General features: G+C 45.0%; 1 protein-coding gene across 2 annotated transcripts in view; it reads left to right on the top strand.

Annotated features, from left to right (window-relative positions):
• CRMP1 (collapsin response mediator protein 1) overlaps window positions 1-21,245 on the top strand; it is a gene marked incomplete at both ends in the record, with an annotated part of 52,664 nt that overhangs the window by 9,172 nt on the left and 22,247 nt on the right. For both annotated transcript variants that reach the window (XM_081999166.1, XM_081999167.1), the window contains 3 exons: window positions 9,569-9,657; window positions 14,535-14,719; window positions 17,050-17,214. In XM_081999166.1, the coding sequence (XP_081855292.1) occupies window positions 9,569-9,657; window positions 14,535-14,719; window positions 17,050-17,214 (439 nt within the window). The remainder of the gene's footprint in view (window positions 1-9,568; window positions 9,658-14,534; window positions 14,720-17,049; window positions 17,215-21,245) is intronic.

The raw sequence follows: 21,245 nt of genomic DNA, 5'->3' as shown, positions 1-21,245 counted from the left end.
TCCATGATTCTGTGATAAGTCTTTTCCTTTCCCTTTTCTGCAGGAGAAAAAGTGGCCACAGTTTACGCCACTTCCATCTGGTGTCTTGAATTACACTCAGAGTGGGTCCTTCTGGGGACATTTCTGTGGAGATTGAAACCTTTGGCAGAGGGACAGAAAGAAGGGTTTTGGGCAGTGATTCCTGCCACAGCAGGTTTGTCAGCCGGTGCCCTCAGCAGGGCATCAGGGTTTCCAGCAGCATAGCTGGTGTCACTACGGGGAGCTGAGCTGCGTTTTGCTGGAAGCTGGGCAGGTTTGGAAAGGGGACAGCGGCTGTCTGGGGAGACAGCTGATGTGGTGAGGTGGTTCAGCAAGTCTGAGTCTCCTTCTTCCAAGTGCCAAGAGTGACCACTGCCAATGAACCACTTTCCTGACAAAAGGTCAGGGTCTGTTTTCTGCTTTGATGCCATTTCTCTCATAAGCAAGTTTACGCATGCGGTAAAAGGGAGAAGCTTCTTTTTCCTTTGCGGGAGCCAGGAGAGCCCACTGGCTTGTGAAGCACTTGAGCGCTGTGGGAGTTAGTTGGAATAAATTTCTTGCTGCTTTTGTAGGTATAAGAAAGATGGAACAGAGATGAGGAGCAAAATAGTTTGCAGGTTTCTAATCTCACTGCATGTAAAGATAGTGGCATTGTCCTCTGGGACAGAGGTACTTTGGGATTACTTTTGCTTGTCCCTTGATGCACTTGCCAGAAGACGAAGTTTTGATCTGTGTAGTGCATGTCCTGATGAGGTTTAAGGCCTCGTGTCTTGCTTATGTTCCTACCAAATAATAAATGTCCCCACTGATTTCAGTAAAGTCTCTATGTAAAATCTCTCCAAGTAAAGGTGGTCATCCTTGCCCACCTTGCACGTGGCTGGCTAAAGGAGTATGCAGAGCGCACAGCTGAGAGACTGTGGAAAGATCGTTCATGGATTGCCAATACCATGGGAGGTCGAGCAGCAAGTGTTGCAACTTTTTATGACTTGCAGGAAAAAGTAGATATGTGAGGTGGCAGGACAGCAAAAAGTCTAAGTACAAGCAATACGCACCTGTACCCACCACATTTAGTTGATTGTGAATTACCATTGCTAACATCATATTGAAGGACATTTTCCAGTATTCTGTTTCGCTTGCATCCACCTCCTCTGTCAGAGAAGGAACTCCTTGTGGTCTTAGCAGGATTTTGGCCATGATTGGTGCCAAGGCTGATGTGTCCCAGTAACCTGGTGCAGGTTTCTGACTAGAACTTAGATAAAACTCATCTTCAGTTCAGTGGCACACAGCAGCCAGATATGCTGTTAAACTTGGGGAAAAATAACAGCAATTTACCTTTCCTATGAATGGCTTGCTGAGATTTTGAGATCAGCTCTGATTGACATAGTCTGTGTGTAACCCAAGAGACGGCTATAGCAACACACAGGGGAGGGTTCAACCCTCCAGCCCATACTTAGGTGAAACCCCTGCTGATGCCGATGAATATTGTCATCAATAAGATGTTTGCTGTGCTTCCCTTCTAAAAGCAAAGCAAGATGACATTTAGAGTGAAGAAATCCCCATGGAGTTAGTAGCTGTAGGAGTAGCCCTTTTAGACTGTGTGATTAAGGAGTGAAATTGCTAGCTGAATAGAAAGCCATTTCTCCAAAGGGGAAACAAAAGAACGTCAGATCTTTTAAATGAATAAAGATGAATTGGCTACAGACCAAGATACGGCATTACGACAATCGGCATAATCCTTCCTAAATGAATTGCTGTAGACTGGAGTGCATTTGTTAAGAAGAGGACCTTAAAAGCAGGATTCTCCATTAGGGGCCTATCGGAAATGATACCTCAAGGATACGATGTTTTACAAGCAATTCCCTGAGTTGATTCAGGGATCACCCTAGCTAAAAATTACTTCCTATGGAGGGTAACGTAGATGAGACATTCAAAAGGAAGGATAGTGCTGATTAGAAGCAGATCTATAAGCAGACAGAACTTCATGAAATCCCATTTACAGCTCTTTGATCCTTATGAAAGGATTTTAAGCAAGCATTCCTCTTGGGAAGGATGACCTTCTTCTTTGCCATTAAGTTTAAAAATGTTCCTTAGTTGTAAATATTTTGCTAAAAGCAAGGTAAAGCACCTGTACTGTATCACAACTGGGTCTGAATCTGACCAGCTCTGACAATAGACAACCTAATATATCTACAAAGGAAATCTCTTTTAAATCTCTCGTATATTATGGGAAATAACTCTGCAAGGAGAAATGCACAGAAGCACAGAGGAGCTCTGAGTGTCTGCCTCCATTGTCCACCAGTGAGACTTTTGCCTTTGAGAAACTTCCCTCGCAAATTGTCTTCTTGTGGAGATTTGGATAATCGAGGAGAACACAAACGTCAGCCTGTGGCTTTTGAACCTTCCTTCTAAGTTGGGATTCTATGTCTTGTGGCTTTTGAACCTTTCTTCTAAGTTGGGGTTCTATGTCTTTTCTAACTCTCATTGGCCTTTTTACAGCCTTAGCGACAAAGGATTCTCAAATGCTAAAAAAATAATGATGAATGGCATGGCTGCAAGTGTGATAATGTAGCCTCATGCCTTCTTATGTCTGTTGCTTTTAATCTGATGTCTTTTAAACCACAGACATTTATAGGCAGAGAACTGGAAATACAGGTGAGTTTGGAATGTAAACTGTTTTCAAATGGCTATTTAGCATAAAATCCTTAGTCTTCAGGGCCATTGATTAATCTGGATTTTAGAGAATACAGCCATTGTTGCTCTGGAGATGTAAGGACAATGGTATATTCTAGTAAGTCCTTAGAATTACACAAAGGGTGAAATCACTGCTGAGTGTTTCCTCCTCCTCTAGGCCTGGAAAATCTGGGGGTAAGGGTGTTGCAAAGACTTTCTCAGTTGGCAATGGCTGCAATGCAGCAATCATGAAAGTCCAAATTTAAGAATGAAGCGGCGCTTAGACCCATATGCTGGGTATGTTATGTGAATTTCCTTGCAGTTAAATTGTAAAGAAAACTGTAAATGGTTAAAAAGACACGATTTACTTGATTTAGAGCTGAAGATGTAATAGGTAGACATTCCATTCATGTAAGAAAAGGAAGAATATAATGGCATATATCAGAATTGCAGTCTGGACAGATGCTGCTATCTGATGAAAACACTCTTGAAATCTCTTTGAATCTTTTCGTATGGCTAGAATAGATAATGGCAGATTCTTTCTTCTTTTTTTTTTTTTTTCCAGGCTCCATCTTGTGTGATAGAGGTGTGGTTTTCTCTGAAAGGTGCCTGCAGGTGCAGTACCATGGGTATTGATACTGTAGAGAAGTGTGTGGTTTGCTATAACTTATGCTGCATTGTATTTTGACATGCTGCACCGGCTTGAAATAATATTTATTTAGTAAATCTTGTATTAGAAGATAGCAGTTTTATTTCTTCTGTTACTGTGTTTTTCAGTCGTTCCAGAATCAGAATGAGAACCGCATGTGTAAAAATGTATTTCAATTTTGTTGTGTGTGATATCTTTAGATACCTCTAGCTTTGAGTGGAGTAGGGGAATGAAAAAAAGACTAATTTTAAATTTCTTTGCAATAGTTCCTGCTCTAACATTTGAATCTAACATTCAGATCATACTTTCAAATAACCCAGAGCAGAGTGATTTACTGACCAAGGAAATTTGACTTCCCTTGTAATTACGCTGAGCCCACTGCAGAATTGGGGACCTGAGCAGGGCTCAGGCTCATCATCCTTTGGGAGGGCGTGAAAATATGGACATGCTTCACAAGAGCTGAGCCAAGCTGATTTAAAAAACCCAGCAAAACGGCCAATTTGTACAAATTTTGCTAGTCACCAGCTTACAGATGTTCCGCGTTGCTCTTACTGTAATGCAAACAATAGTTGTAAGGGAGCGAAAAGCCACCGCCTCGTGTCTGAGCAGCTGGCCCCTCCTCCTGCAGCAAAGGATGCTGCGCTTGTGGCGTCTCCTTCTGCTGCCACGACAATCGCTGTCACGCCACAGACTAAGCTCTGTGGCTTTGCTGCCAGATTAAGCAGGAGAGGCTAGACCGTGATTAGCAAAAAAGTCACCAGGAAAGCGGTGCGCAGGGTTTGAAGGTGAAGAGCCGTGAGTAATAGGAATGGCTGTACCGTACTCCGCAGCGCGCTGAGCCGAGAGATGCCGGAGCACTTGTAAAATGGAGCTGCAGGGAGACAGAAGATAACGTCGTGTCTGTGCTGATGCTGTGTCATAGCCAGGCACAAGGCCCCGAAGCAAACAGCGTTGCATTAATGCTGTCACGTCGTTGCAGCAGCGATGGGTGGAGGAAAACCACCTCGGCTCCCGCGCCCTGCAGTGAATGCTGAGCAATGGCGTGGAGTTACAGCAGTGCCTTCCGCACCTCCCGTGTCACTGAGAGCAGGGCTTTTTTTCCCCCTTGAGTCTTGGCACTTAATGAATTGCTCAGTTTATATGTTCAGTATAATACCCGCTCTCTGTTTTGCTGTGTTCCCGCTGTCTGTCCTTGGCAGGCTGGAGGGAGGAGAACGTCCCGGCAGCTCCCCGTGGCTTGCACCAGGGAGAGCTGGGCTGGCAGCTTCTTGTGCCAGGCAATGCAGGGAAAACTTGGTATGGAGCCCTTGGGGCTCAGCAGGCAGGGCAGCAGCGGCTGGGACGTCTGCTAGCTGCACAGAAGGGTGGCAGCCACCCTATGAAGGCTTACACTGTTGTCACCTCCGGAGCTGCTGTTTGCACTGTGAGAGCGCCCGAAGGTCACCTGAGAGGTATGTCTGAGAGCCAGGCAGAGCAGGAGTCCTGCCTGGAGGGGTTTACAGCTGGGAAGGGGGAATACGGGCCAGCGCCGCCTGATTCCTTCAGGAGCTTCAGGTCATGCCTCCTCCAGCCGGCCCTGCTTTCCCCAGGGCGCCTCGCAGTGGGGCTGTCCTCCGCCTGGACGGTTGTCCAGGTGGAAGGGGACTTTGGTCCCTTTTTGTTCTGGGCATTTGGCACTCGGTAAGAAAACTGCAAGCAGCCTGCCTGACATCAAGCCCCTGGTAAATAATAAATGGCCCCTGACCATGCACAGCCGGGCTGCGTGCCCGAGGGACTAACCTACTTCATAGAGCCCGTGCGTGCCCAGATTTCTGCCCAGGGTTTCACTGCAGCCAGTACCGGTGACCTAAACCAGTGCGGGAGCGTCCCGGCATCGGTGGCCGTGCTTAGCCTATGGCGGGGAATGAATACTCACGTGCTGACCGAGGGTTTGTATGAAAGTTTATTTCATGAAGTGTGCAGCAAATTGCTTCTCAACATGAACCCACACCCCCCTGCTAGTTGGTTACACTTGTGTAATTTTTCCAGCGTGTTCATGGAAATGCATCTGTATGGGTAGGTGCACGCAGGCGTTTGGTGCCGCTGCTTTGGCTAAGGACAAGCCACCCCTGGTCCGCAGCAGGGTGTAGGAGGGGGCAGCGCCCGTTTGCTTCAGCCCGGCGTGCTGCCGGGGTGCCCACGCGGTGCCGAAACCCCGCCGGGGTTGCCTGTGGCCATCAGCACCATCTGTGTGAAGGTACCCTGCTTTGCTCGTGCTCCTGCCTGCGTCCTGCAGACACGCTGACAGCTCGAGCTGGTTGGGAAAAGTTCCAGCAGAACCTTTTTTCTTCTGAATTTGCTGATTTGCTGGAATGGAAATGTATGTCAGAGATGTTCCCACACCTATCAGGCCCAGATGAAAGCCGAGCAAGGCTCCACAGCACCCTCCTCGGTGGCTTGGCAGACTACCTGGGGAGTATCAAGGTTTGTGGGGTTTTTTTGGCAGCAGTTGTCTCCCATGGCTTAATATTGCCTGCTGGGGGCAACACTACAGAATCACACAGAATCACAGAATCACTAGGTTGGAAAGGACCTTCAAGATGATCAAGTCCAACCATTAATCCAGCACCACCATGATCCCTAAACCATGTCCTGAAGCACCACATCCACACGTTTTTTGAACACTTCCAGAGACGGCGACTCCACCACCTCCCTGGGCAGCCTGTTCCAACACCTGACCACCCTCTCAGTGAAGAAATTTTTCCTAATATCCAATCTAAACCTCCCCTGGCACAACTTGAGGCCATTTCCTCTTGTCCTATCGCTGGTTACTTGGGAGAAGAGGCCAACACCCTCGTCGCCATAAGCCCCTTTCAGGTAGTTGTAGAGAGCGATAAGGTCTCCCCTCAGCCTCCTCTTTTCCAGACTGAACAACCCCAGTTCCCTCAGCCGCTCCTCATAAGACTTGTGCTCCAGACCCCTCACCAGCTTCGTTGCCCTTCTCTGGACACGCTCCAGCACCTCAACATCCTTCTTGTAGTGAGGGGCCCAAAACTGAACACAGGATTCAAGGTGCGGCCTCACCAGTGCTGAGTACAGGGGCACAATCACTTCCCTACTCCTGCTGGCCACACTATTCCTGATACAGGCCAGGATGCTGTTGGCCTTCTTGGCCACCTGGGCACACTGCCGGCTCATGTTCAGCCGGCTGTCAACCAGCACCCCCAGGTCTCTTTCCACCAGGCAGCTCTCCAGCCATTCCTCCCCAAGCCTGTAGCGTTGCATGGGGTTGTCGTGACCCAAGTGCAGGACCCAGCACTTGGCCTTATTAAACTTCATACAGTTGACCTCAGCCCATCGATCCAGCCTGTCCAGATCCCTCTGCAGAGCCCTCCTGCCCTCCAGCAGATCAACACTCCCACCCAACTTGATGTCATCTGCAAACTTACTGAGGGAGCACTCGATCCCCTCATCCAGATCATCTATAAAGGTATTGAACAAGACCGGCCCCAGAACCGAGCCCTGGGGAACACCGCTTGTGACCGGCCGCCAGCTGGATTTAACGCCGTTCACCACAACTCTCTGGGCTCGGCCATCCAGCCAGTTCCTCACCCAGCGAAGAGTACGCATTAGCCACAGGCCAGCCCAGGTGCAGGACCTGCACCCTTTTACAACAATTTTGAACAGTTTGTATTTTCTTCTGAGCAGGAGGGTGTCAAGAATTAGAACGTTGAAAGTCTCCATAAACTGCAGTTTTCTTTCTTCACCAGAACTTCTTAGATCCTCTGAAATTCTGAAGAACGTGAGACTTTCTAGCTAAATGTTCAGTAATCCTTTATAAACTGCAGGTGAGGCTTAATTTAACAGATGACTCACATAACTGAGTGCTTTCTTGAAACTGTGTTTGTATCCTTTTTAGTTTCAGATTATTCTAATACCTAGTTTTGACACTTACATATATATATATTTCTATATAAACTTACAAAATCGTTATGCCTACAGTTATTTTTCTGGGGTTGTACTTCTGTTTTATTTTAGTTTGTCTTATTTTCCCAGCCTGTTACGTTTGCTTCTACTTATTATGCATCTTCTGCTGTTTAAAAAAAAAAAAAAAAAAGGTCAAACATTTTGATGAGCGTGCAGATTTTTGACTCCTTAGCAGCGACCAAGGCAGTGCTCTGGTAACGTTCCCTCCCCATATCAATAAGCTCTTGCCTCTTGTAATTGGACAGCATTAATGTTTAGGAAGGCAACTGAATGAGCTTAAAAAGAGCTCTCAAGATGGTGGTCTGTGCAGGTCAGCAGGCAGTGTAGTAAATCATCATGGTGAGGAGATGCAACTGCCAGCACGTGGCAAAATAACGTGTTACCGTTCAGGCCGCTGCTTCACAAGTCCTGCAGTTACGAGTGGTGGTGGAGAGGCTGGGGAGAAAACATGGAGCCTGCTCTGTCAACGTCCAGACTGAGGACTTGCATTGCTCTCCATCCTTTACCAAGAGGGTACCAACATCTGAGGCCGGTCCTGGGGACATACTTCATTATAGCTCTGGACCTTGGTCCCCCCTCAGGGTCATCTTGCTGCTGCAACACATGGAGAAAAGCCTCAAACCATCTATGTACATACTCTTTGCCATGCACTGTATTTAAAATATCTTTCCCCCCCTTCTTTTTCCCCTTAAAATGTCTGTTTCTCCCTTTTTGCTTTTTGATATGGAGGGCTAGAAAGGATTTGAAACTAAAAAATGTTCAAATACAAGCTGAAAAGAAAATACGCTACATGTAACTGAGTAGTTACGTTGAAGAAAGGTTGTTGTAACACCCCTCGCTCTGACTTAGCACTTTTTAATCAATAAATTTTTAAGAGGTCTGTATTATTGTCCTGGTTTTATAGATGAGGAAACATAGCGACTTTTTAAATTGTTTTCTAAACTGAGAACTTGGGACATGCATGGTTTATATGCGTGAGTCATCCTGTAAGTAAACTAAGAATTTAGTCTGGAGTGAGGAGTATAAAACACGGACAAAATGGAGATTCTGAGTTATTGTTTAGTGAGCCAAGGAAATAATTTACAATAAATGGCTTTTTTTAATATATGAATGGGAAAAGAATGTTCTGACTGCTTTGGAGTTTTCCAGCATTCACAGTCACTTGGCAAAAGTCTTTCCAAAAGCATTATGCACTGAAATCACAGACTTTCCCTGCCTCTGGGTAGGTGGTAGAGTGCTGGTGTTTCCACTACGACTTCTTCAGTGAGGGAGCTCAAATAGTCGTTCTCAGGAATATACAGTGGTAAAATTTGTTTTCTGTAAAATGAATTTTTTGAGAACAGAGTGTAACCATTCAAATGGAGAAAAACTGAAACAGATGATTATTGTGAACAGTGTCCCAGCAAAGGTGGTATTTGAACCGTTCTTCACAGGGAAAAAGTTTTCTTCTGGCACTTTAGAAAATACCAGGAGGGAGTAGCTCTCTCTGCTGTTCGTATGATATTTCAAGTAAACCGACTTTGGAGGCTGCACTCCCAGCCTCATTCATGGAATGAGGGAATCTCAATACAGAGTGCTGCCAGCTAATCAGCAGCCTTTGACCTGCAGGTATCACAAATCAGACAACAAGTCGTTCTTCATGCCCACTAGGAACTAGACGTCAGCCTGTAACATGGTATGGGAGGCGCAAGCTGTGAGCCGTGTCCCTTGGCCACCTCGGTGGGGTGGTTGAGGTGACCCTGCTGAGCCGACGTTGCTTAAAGCAGCTTCCGTGGGCAGGAATTTCTGCATTACAGAGCTCGGCAGCCTCTCCTGACCTCGTCCCGTCCCATTTTAAGCTCTGTTACTCTTCCAGGGGTGCCGAGAGTCCCAGGTGAGCTCAGCGTGGCCATTCCAGTGTTGGGCAGTTTATTCTGGTGCCTTCTCTTCTCTTTTTGGCCTTTTTACAGTAAAGTGGTGGTAAAAAGGGGATGTAGCAGGATTTCAAGTGTTTCCATGTGCAATGAGTTCTGCTTTGAGGAAAAAAGACTGTGATGACCATGGGGCCTCGTGTTACAAAAGTCAGAAATAAACACTCAGTGAGACTTTGGTTTTTCTCTCCACTGCCTCTGTACCCATCTGAACCTATGGCATAGACCTTTATATAGTGTAAGTTCTTTGATATTAATGGCTTTCTATACAATATAAGCCTATTTGGTATCATCAGTATGTTACGATGTTTGTTTATTTCAACAAAGCCACATTTCTTCCTTTTTTTTTCCCCAGAGTGACCGACTACTCATTAAAGGTGGAAGAATTATCAATGACGACCACTCCTTCTATGCAGACATATACCTTGAAGATGGACTTATAAAGTTGGTTTTTTAAAATATTGAACTTTTTTTGCATGCCTGTTAGTATAGACTACTGTGATTTCTTGACAGTGCTGATCTGAAATCTTGCAGCCAGCGTCTCAGTTACCTCTAGATGTGGGGCCATAGTAGAAGAGCATTTAATTATAAAATTTTGCCATTTTATCTTTACTAAGATTAGATAAGTAGAAAATTTCTTTACTGTAATTTGAAGGTATTTGCTTTTCTAGCAGTTCCATCCTAGTTCCTTCCAAAATAGTCAAGGCAAGTAGGCGCTCTCAACCTGAGAAGTAATGGTAAGGACAATGGATCTTTTTTGAGTCCATGTATGACAGAAGCTCATTACAGCTTTTTTCCCCACATCTAATCAGGGCGAATGCAGTCATGCTTTAAAGGTCTGAATGGCACAGGAGTGTGCCCCGTGTTACACAGTGTTACTGGGGACCTGCTGTTTCTCAGCCGTCCTGTTGGCTAATGCTGAAGCATAGCACGTTCTGTTGGCTGACATTGTTCCGTTATGTCCCTTTTCTTGCTTAGAAAAGGTATATGATCTTAAATCTTCACACAGTTGGAAAGAAAATCCTACTGATTTAGCAGGATACAAAATATAGGAACTGGGAAAGTATTCCTTAGGTAAAAAACATGGAATACATTGTACTGGTAGCCTGGCAAACAGTAACAGTAATAGCTATTCAAGTAGCTCCTACCGTGACTTGGTGGAGATGGGGGTCTCCAGTTTTGCGGAGTTATGCAGTGTGTACACGCACTCTGATGTACACAAGGATCAAAGCCTTTCCTAAACATTTTCACTAGTGACCTAACAAGTTTGGTCTCCAGAGGCTACAATTTAATGCACAGAAACATAATTATGGTTATCTGGTAAATAATTCATTACCTGCTTGTTTTCAGAGTTCCTTTTTGTGAAAAGCTATCATCAAATTAAAAGTCCAATTCTTTATATATCTGTGGCTACTTACATTATTCATGATTCAGGTTATTATAACAGAAAAAATGCTGAACACTTTCAACCATGGACTGTGTGGTTTTCTTTTTAATACTACACCCTGCCTTTCCAGTTTTAGTGTTACCTGCATTGCAGAAGTGGCAGGAGGAGCATATTGTTTTAAGTGGGGAAGGCACAAAAATTTGAACACTTTTTTTTTTTTTAATAGCAACAGTCAATCAAGATGTGCTCTCTCTGATAGGTATTTTAGTTGAGTTTTTCTGTGCTTTTCTTTGTTCAGGTGCAAATTTTCTAGTAACACATAGAATCATAGAATAGTTGGGGTTGGAAGGGACCTTTAAAGGCCATCTAGTCCAACCCCCCTGCAGTGAGCAGGGACATCTTCAACTCGATCAGGTTGCTCAGAGCCCCGTCCAGCCTGACCTGGAATGTTTCCAGGGATGAGGCATCTACCACCACTCTGGGCAACCTGTGCCAGGGTTTCACCAACAGTGTTAAATGTTATTCATGATCCTTTGGAGGATGGACCTTGAACTTCAGGCATTCATGTTTCAGATGATGCCCTAACTCTCCAGGTACAGCTCGAAGTAGGGTCTTTTAAGGCTTATGTCCCTGCAGATTGTCCTGCTGAGAGGAATGTGGATATAACCTTGAACGTGTTAGCTATAGGTTGGAGGATGGTAGATGTTTTTTCCTACCTATCAATGCTCAAACTGGCTCCCTAGGTACAAGGGAGCAGTGGTGCATGTGGATTTTTCCTACCTGAAATTTAAGCCCTGCACACTGAGATGGCAGCTGAGAGGCAGTTTTCCAGTATCTAAGTAGTAATTTAGTTATTTAGTAATTTAAATTGCCATTGGCACGTAAATAATATATTTTGCCTACACGTATCCTGTCTCTGTTATCCACATGAGGAAATGAGCCCTGGTCTCCGTGCCAAGTGGCAGGTCACGGTCTGGTGCTTGCAGCCCTCTGCTCCGTCCCTGCCAAGGGGAAGGGTTGGGTCCCTCCAGGCTGGAGGGGACTAACAAGTGTGCAGAATGGGTGGCTGGGGACGGGGTCTCCAGAGCTGGGCAGGCCACGAGCCAAGTTAGAGGGAGCCTCAGATGCCTGAAAGAAATCTGGGTTTGATAATGGCAGAAATAACTCCACATAGTTCTGGGGGAGGTTTTCAGCTTTCTCAGGTGAAGCTTATGAAAAGTTGAAGCCTGCTGTTTCTATTTTGCTTTAATCAGCTCGTGTACGACAGGATTTACCAGCTTGTTCAACTGAAGATGGTAGACAGCATCAGCTTTCTGTGAGTCTGAGTTTTCTAGTTGCTGGTGCATCAGAAAACCAGCTCAGTCATTTATATGGTGTCTAGAATACAGTTATCTGCACTATTGTATTTTTTCACCCACAAGTCACTGAACCCCATTCTTATTAACAGTTAACATTAATGAGTGAGCAATTCAGGAATCCTGACACATTATCTCTGTGTTCTGGTCAGTCAGAATAAAAAAAACCTTCAATGCCAGTGAAGATCAGCCTTCCCCCAGCCTTAATCGTGATGCCAGGACAAGAGATGAGACGGGCTCCTGACAGGTAGCAGCGCAGCGTCATCCACAAAGGCCATTTGGTGTGATGTCACTTCAGCATGGATGACTTTAGCCATTGCCAAATAAGCTGTTACTCAACCGTATACTGAGCGATGAGTCATCAAAAACCTTCAGTACATACTTAGCACTCTTTCACTTGGTTAGGTTATGTGTCGTCTTGACTAGGGAACTAGTAGCTACTGATTGCGGAAGAAAATAAAAATGAATTGCTTTTATACTTTTGTGTAGCTTTTCTTTAATGTTATTTTCGGAAGGTGCGGTAGTCCTTGGAGTGCAATTCCACCTTAGACATATTGAAAGGAGGTTGGTCATAGTAAATATTTTTTTTCCCAGTTCAGTTTTTTAGCCACACAAAGGCTATGCAAAGGTTGAGGATTGTTCTGATTAAAATCTTGGGACTGGATTGAACTAATGAAAATTAGTGCAACACCATTATGATAGGTGGGGCTACCTGACTTCATACAAGCGTTCAATCTGCTCGTGGGTTGGAGTGCCTTATGGTGTGCCTTTGCGAGTCAGATTTTAACAGAAGAGGAGCTTCTCGCAACTTGTTTGCACAACTGGGTGTGCTGGGCTGCTGCTGGCTTTTGCAGACATACCAATTCCCCGTTGGTCATGGTATCATTAGCGCTCCTCACAGCTGTAGACAGGTTATGACACGCTGCCAGTGCTGTACGTGTTGATGAACACTAGACACCAGACACGGAGTTGTACGGCTTCAAGCCGTGATATTATCAGCTCTCACGGGTCAGCCCTTTCGGATTTGTTCCGCGCTGAGCGGCTGAGACCCCAGCTCGGGATGCTGGCGGGGAGTTTGCTAACCCACGGCTGTGCTTCCCTCCAGCCAAAACCCGGAGCACCGGCGCAGCCACGCTGCTGGAGGTGACATTTTTGCATAGCATATGAAACAAATTCTTGACCTCTTGGGGTTATTTATTAACTCTGGTGGTTTGGCCAAATTCCAATGTGAATAATTATCCCTGATTTTTCACTGGTTTTAATTAACGTTTATATTCATTTCGGTTCTAGCTTGTCACGATTGGCTGTTAATCAGTTGCTGTGTTTTGCTCTGTAGGTGGGAGTTGCATTTTAATACGGGAGAAACAGATTCAGCAGCTCACATGTCTGGGGTATTTGTTTAGCAGTGGATAAATGTTATTTTATCCCAGACAAAAGGAAATTAAGACAAGGACTGTGTGTCGGTAATATGAGATAAACTAAGTGACTTTAAACTACCTTAGAGTTATCTCTAAGCCCAAATATATTACGGTGTAACAGTGCAGAGACATGGCTCCCACACGGGCCCATAGCTGTTCCTGTTTGGCACCATGCGAAGTAGACAGTAAAAATGTAATGGGGCTTTAAAAGGTAAAGGTTAATTTACTCATAGTTGTGGCCATGAACACTAAAAGTATTTTGATAGTAAGTATCTGGAGTTTGCTTGATATCAGCATGGGGGACAGATAAAAATTTTTAATAGTGAAAAAAAAAAAATCCGGTTTTGAAGAATTGAGGGGAAAAAGATGGCAACAGTTAATATTTTTCCACACAGTTATGCAGAATGTTTCACTAAGTTTTAACTTTAAGAGGAGGATGAAGAATATGTGACATGGTAGATTATATGTGTTTGGGTATTTTAAATATGTATTTCTGTATCTTAAGATATTTAGATTTCTTTTTAAGGATAAATTTGCATTGCTTCGTTACAAAGTAATTATAACTCCTTTCTGATGTGCCTTGTGCTTCTGCCATATATTAACAATTCCAGCTTGCTGTCATATTTGATCTCTGTTTTTCCGGTTTCATTTAAGAACTTAATATACAAAACCAGAGCCCCCAAGAGACTATTAACTCTAGATATTTGTAATTGTTTAAAGATGGGACGCTTAAATCTCACCCTGAATCATATAAAAAAATAATCAGTTTTTTAATGCTGGTGCGTTACGGCTTCTTGACCGGCCACTAGAGCAATGCAACGCAGCGCGAGCGCACGGCCCAGCGAGGCAGGCTCGCAGATGCGTTGTTCTGCCAGTGCTGTGCAGAGCGGCCAGAGCGGGTCTTGAGCGCAAGGCCAGGTTGGATGGGGCTTCCAGCAACCTGGTCTAGTGGAAGGTGTCCCTGCCCCTGGCAGGGGAGGTGGAACCAGATCTCTAAGGTCCCTTCCAACCCAAACCGTTCTGTGATTCTATGATTCCCTTTGGGATCCCAGTTCTTTCTGTATGGCCCCTAGGTTCCCCTCCCCTATGTGCCTCAAATAACTTCTGTCCCCTGTGCTGCTTTGTTTAAGTAAAATAATACTGGCTTTCCTTGCTGCCTAGGCAAATAGGAGAGAATCTGATTGTTCCTGGAGGAGTCAAGACCATAGAGGCTAATGGGCGCATGGTTATTCCTGGGGGAATAGATGTCAACACTTACCTACAAAAGCCCTACCAAGGAATGACTGCCGTCGACGACTTCTACCAAGGCACAAAAGCAGCGCTAGCAGGGGGCACCACCATGATCAGTGAGTACTAGCAATACTAACTCTTCCCACCCCAGGCTGAAGCTCATGTACCGTAGGTGGGGATAGCTACAGGAGGCTCCATACCGATTTTCTGAGATCTTCTGCAATGAATCTTCAAAATTCTGGGCACCGTGTTGGAGATCCATTCATCATTGTCATCCAGGGCTGGCCTGAAAATGAACCTACCCTCAGAAAGAAGCAGCGGCATGGGGAATTGTCTCTTGGATTTCCCTCTGAAATACAGAACAAGCACTGAGGGATAACATACCTACTCTTGGGATTTTTGAAAAACAATGTAATTAGTGCTGTAAGTATATGGCACAGAAAACCTGACAAAGATCCACAGTTCCCACCTAGTGACATTTCAGGGGCTTTGGAAATAACAAGATGCTTATTTATGAACTTGGATTTGGCATCAGAAATTGAGGAGAGATCTCTTGCCAGAGATGTCCTGGAGGAACATCTTTTTTGGTGGAAGGGAAAAGTGTTTCTAGTTGTTAAAGACCCTTTTTCTGTCTACCAGATGGCAGGACAAGATTTAGCTCTTTCCCGCTAGCGGTGGCTTGGCCCTTCATTCGACTTTGTGAGGCAGTTGTTCATGTGACATAAATTGTCTCAGCTTCCTTGTGCAGAGGAGCTGCCCATTGGGGTTTTACTCCCACTGGATTGGAATGTGGCTTTTTTTGCTGAGTGGTGTTATCTATTACCTATGTTCAGAGGCAAGTATCACCTGAAAGGATCTCTGGCAATAAGCACAAAATGCACTGCTGTTCATTACTTTTGTTAGTAATTTTTTCAGTGTATGTTCTTCAGTTGAGGCTTCCTGTGCAGCATTAGATTTGCAAATGCCGCTGGTAAGCCCATCTTGCTTTGTTTCCACATTTACTTTTGACCTAGCCCTGCAAAGATAAGTATATGTGTGTTAAGTGGTCATGTCTTTATTTCATGTCAGTAAACATTGTGGCATCACCAGATGCAGAAAGCCTTGAGACAGTGAAGACGCAAGGACAAGTGTAGAGTTCTGCACCTGGGGAGGAACAACCCCATGCACCGGTACAGGTTAGGAGTTGACCTGCTGGAAAAGCAGCTCCACGGAGAAGGACCTTAGAGTCCTGGTAGACAATGTTAACCATGGGACAGCAATGTGCCCTGGTGGCCAAGAGGGCCAATGGTATCCTGGAGTGCATTAAGAAGAGTGTGACCAGCAGGTCGAGAGAGGTTATCCTCCCCCTCTACTCTGCACTGGTAAGGCCTCATCTGGTGTATTGTGTCCAGTTCTGGGCTCCTCAGTTCAAGAGAGACAGGGAACTTTTGGAGAGAGTCCAACGGAGGGCTACGAGGATGATTAAGGGACTGGAACATCTCTCCTATGAGGAAAGGCTGAGAGACCTGGGGCTGTTTAGTCTGGTGAAGAGAAGGTTAGAAGGGACCTTATCGTCTATAAATATCTGAGGGGTGGCTGTCAGGAGGATGGAGCCGGTCTCTTTTCCGTAGTGCCCAGTGACAGGATGAGGGGCAATGGGCACAAACTGCAGCACAGGAAGTTCCACCCCAACATGAGGAAAAACTTCTTTACTGTGAGGGTGACGGAGCACTGGAACAGGCTGCCCAGAGAGGCTGTGGAGTCTCCTTCTCTGGAGACCTTCCAAACCCGACTGGACGTGTTCCTGTGCAACCTGCCCTAGGTGATCCTGCCTTGGCAGGGGGGTTGGACCAGATGGTCTTCAGAGGTCCCTTCCAACCCCTACCATTCTGGGATTCTGTGGCACGTAGTTGCAGCACACTCGATCTGCCATATAGTGTGTCTGAGTGTTTGTGCTCTACATCATCCCTGTTCAGACCTTTGGCTGTATTCCCAATTCTGGCTGCTGAGAAGGCATTCGACATCTCCCTTGATGTACTGGTAAAGCAGAGTGGGCCAATTCAGTGACTACGAGGCACTGGTTAATAACAATGCTTACTATGAAATACATAGAAATGGACACATCAGACCATAAATACAGGTAAGTCCAGAACTTGTGGTCTCTTACAAAACAGTAGGGGGAAAAACAAACATTCCCTAAACTGTGAGATGTTTGGGTCTCCCACTGTGTGTCTGTTGATGCTGCACCAGGCAGGTTGCCAGACTGGGCTTTGGTATAGACTGCCCACAAAGCCTGCTGTACCTGAGACAGCAGGACCTGGCTAACGTTCCAAAGTTACGGTCTGCACAGAAACTGCCTCCAAGGCTGCTGTTTTGGCCGAGATGCTGGAAGGCTACTTACGCACAGGCACCGAGGGAGTCTGAACACTGTGCCATCTGGGTAACAGGCACTGAATCTCTTTTTCAGTTGACCACGTGTTTCCAGAACCTGGATCGAGTTTACTGACCTCCTTTGAGAAGTGGCATGAGGCAGCTGACACCAAATCCTGTTGTGATTACTCTCTCCACGTGGACATCACCAGCTGGTATGATGGGATTCGAGAAGAGCTGGAAATACTGGTGCAAGACAAAGGTTAGTGAGTAAAAATAAGTGGTGGTTTTTTGTTTTATTGAAATATTGTATGGAGGTGAGATTTTGAAATATTTTAATGAATGCATCGCCCAGGACAGAAATGCACAGGTGCTGGTTATGCTGCCCAAGGTTCTGCACTACCTTGAACTTGTGTATTCACATGCTGCTCTGTAAAATGGACCTAAAACTTTGTGCATTAGTGCTAGTCAGCCGCAAGGCTGATGGAGGGAGGATGTTCACCCCAATGGAACATTGGAAAATTAAGCATGGAAAATTAAGGTGTGCATGTTGTCAGATACAAATGTATCACTTTATGCTTGCTTGTACCTGTGGAAATAGGCTCAGACATTGCATACTTAGGTTTTATTATTTTCAGACACAATTCGGACATCAGCATTTAGGGTAATCATCCCAGTCACTTTAGATCCTCTATTTCATGAATGGAGAGAATGAGACATTTAAAGGTAGCAGTTCAGATTTTAACTAGACTGGAATCTGCCTTTTTAGTTGCCTCAAATTAAGCCCAAATATGAAGGGTACATCTGTCTGAGAAATGGTCGTCATGGGCTATTACTGATTTCTCAGCAATGGCTTCGGATAATTTACTTGCGAGACTAGATTTTTTTATAAAACATGCCTATATTTTTAAAATAGGTTCAAGTTATTAGAAAAAAGCGATGCTAAACTTAGGTACCTAATATTGAAAAAATGTCCTGATTTTCTCAAGTGCTTGATCTCCAGTGGTTTTCCCTGAAGTTACTAGAAGGCGCTTTGTTTCGGGACTTACAAAAACCAGGTCACTTATTTAGTAATCTATTTCAGACACTCATGGTCTTGATTCAGTTCAATTAACAGGTCTACTACCACGTGAGAAGCTGTAGGTTACCCTATCTGAACTCCAGCTACCACTCCAGAATAGCACAGATAAACCTCTCATAAATTCTTTTCTATACGTGCCAGCTCAGTGTGGCAGTTTCATATATGGAGGGTATCTTGGTGGCACCAGATATGTATGTGTTGGCGTGCGTAGCCTTCAGAAAATAATAATTTTGATCTAGTTCCTTAAAATTCTGCCTAACAGAATGGATTTTTTTTTGTCCAGAAACTTTTTTTTTCCAAATACTTTTCACTTGATACTTTCCTTGAAAATGCATGGATATTAATTAGGAAATATTTTCTGAAATGGTATTTAGTTACCATGGGTAAATCAGAATGACCCTTGTGTTGGGAAGTCTAAGTAATATGTGTATGCAGCATCCTTTGTAAGGTGCAGTGCTGGTGATGACTTAGATTTGAAAAATTCTCTTTATATAGAAATGTGCTATCAAGGTAGAAAAAAAAGCAAATTCATATTTTTGAGTGAGCAATTGTTCACTGAGATACTATGGAGGTGCAGTCACGTAGGGGAATTGATCCCGTATTGCAGCATGCTAGCAGTACATGTGCCGTATAACCAGATTTTAGGCCACAAAACCCTTCAATCAGCAAGATTACACATAATTTAGAGCAACTGCAGCTGGTCTTACATAGGTCTTTACAATATAGGTGATTTTTACAAGGTGATGACATCTGTCAACACCGATGGTGCCATATCTGTGCTGTTTTCCTGCTATCGGCGTTAACATGGATATGCTGCTGTGCAGTAGCTGCCTCTACTCTCAGACAAGTATGCCATGCCTTGTTTCAAAGGTTAGACACTATTTTCCAGAGCTTACACATCACAGATGGCTCAGCACTCCCCAGTTTGCCTCAGGGCTTACGTTAAAGGCCTGGTGCAGACAGTTAGGTTAATAGTTTTCTCCAACTATTGAAATGTGGGTTTTCAATATAAATCTGACCTGCCTTCCAGTCTTCAGGGGAAGCAGGAGTCTGTTCATCTGTTCCTGAACCGGGGTGTGTGATGGGGCCCTTGGTGGCCTCTTTGGTGGCAACAGCATTAGGAGGTCACCTTTGTTCTCATGGGTGCTGCAGTATGTCTCAGGCAGTCAACATGAATTACTCTCATGTCCTAGGAGACGCAAGGTAAGGGCAAGTATGAAAGCACAAGCACAATAGGAAATATTGCAGCGTGGCAAGGGCTTTCAAATTAATGGATAATATCTGCTGATAATTGGAAACACTTGAGCCAGCTGGTGCAAATAGACTTGATGTCAATGGAGTGACACTGGTTTTCATCAGCTGGGAATCTGGATTGAATTTGTTCTCAGCTGATTGTCTGGTGGATGAGTTAGCCGAGTAACAGGGCTCAGCTAATCGCGTTTCGGTGCTGCGTGTGCCTAATACGATCTCGGCATGAATAACAGGGGAGCTCACAGAGCTGCTGTTGAGGTGCCTTGTCATGAAGTATAATTGAATAATTAATCAGTTTTAAATCAATACAAAGCTAATTTAAGGAGACACAGGCTTTGGCAGGGCCTGGAGATTTTGTAGAACCAAATGTTGATTATGAAGACTCAGGCTTGTAGCATTTCGGCAACTAATTTGGGACTGCGCTTCTCCAGTGTATGCAAAGGAACAACAGCCTGAAATGTGTTGACAGAGGCCTCACTCGTTCCTTTAACTACTGCACTTTGTCACTGTTCAAAAAAACCTGTAGCACTGTCTGAAATTTGGAGAGGATCCTGTTGAGTAGACCTGGTGCGGGAGCAAGCAGGACGTTAACAAGAATGTAGAATGTAACAAATAAGCATTAAGGTCAGTAGGCCATGGACCAGGGCTTTTGAAAAGCCACGTATTCCAATGTGTAGATCAAGATATCAGACCAAGGCATTAGGCAAAGAGTAATTCTGGATACCTGTATATGTAAATTGGTGTTATTTTATCTTGGTATCTTGTAAAGGTACTCTCTTTGCAAGGCAGGATGGTTCAAACCATCTCTCCTGTTAGTTGTAAAGGCAACCTGTGAGATGCCCTTCCACTTTTTGTGTGTCTGATGTGGTAGCTGAGGTCGTGGGTGTGCATTTTGATGGGAGAACTCTGCTTCGGCACTGTGGGAGCTGTTGGTAAGGGACAGGCTCAAGATCCCACGGCAGGATCCCTGCTGGGACCCCTTCTACTCTCATGTGACTTCAGGGAGAACATTAACATGAGTGGGAGCAAAACTTACAGTCATTTTACCAAGATCAGAAAAGGGCCTAAGAAGATACAAAGGCAATAAAAGAAAAAGGGAGATGATATGTATTACTTGGGTCAATGTATGTCTTCCAGTCACGGTACCCAGAGAAAGCTGCCTTATCTCCTGCGGGACTGTGGTTAAATGAATTACCTTTGGCTAGATCCCAGTGGATAAGGGACAGCAATAGGTCGCCCAGCTCTTTGCTCCCAGAGAAATGTGTACGAGAGGATTCAGTCCCGTGCCATCACCGAGGCTAGTTGGCATGGCTTGGACCAGCCTTGACATGTCTCTCATTGCTTCATGTGTGCATGGTCCCCCGTGCAGAAAGTTGGCTCCCAGGTGCAGCTGATATCTGAGACATTGGGTGGGTTTGTGAAGAGAAAACAGAGCTTTCCTCGAAGGCAGGTCGGGCAGATGTGCTGGATGCTGCTGTGATCAGTCAGAGGGGAGACGGGGCTGGAGGCATGAGGCTGTAAGCATTGGCCCCAGGGAAGACAGAATCACAGAATCATTAAGGTTAGAAAGGACCTTTGAGATCATCAAGTCCGACCATAAACCCAACACCACCATGCCCACTAAACCATGTCCCGAAGCGCCACATCCACACGTTTTTTGAACACTTCCAGTGATGGTGACTCCACCACCTCCCTGGGCAGCCTGTTCCAATGCTTGACCACTCTCTCGGTGAAGAAATTTTTCCTAATATCAGTCTAAACCTCCCCTGGTGCAACTTGAGGCCATTTCCTCTCCTCCTATCACTAGTTACTTGGGAGAAGAGACCAACACCCACAAGACATAGTCAAATGTAAATGTTTTAAAGTGGTGACATCCTGAGTACTTTGAAACTGTGTAATGAGGACTAGACTGAGGGATTACAGTTAGTAAAGACCATGTGTGCTTTCTGGGAACTTGAGGA

The sequence above is a fragment of the Phaethon aethereus genome, assembly GCF_964289735.1.
Source record: "Phaethon aethereus genome assembly, chromosome: 4".
Taxonomy (NCBI): Eukaryota; Metazoa; Chordata; class Aves; order Phaethontiformes; family Phaethontidae; genus Phaethon; species Phaethon aethereus.
Note: the sequence above shows the minus strand (reverse complement) of the source record. Positions and strands in the feature narration are given on the sequence as shown.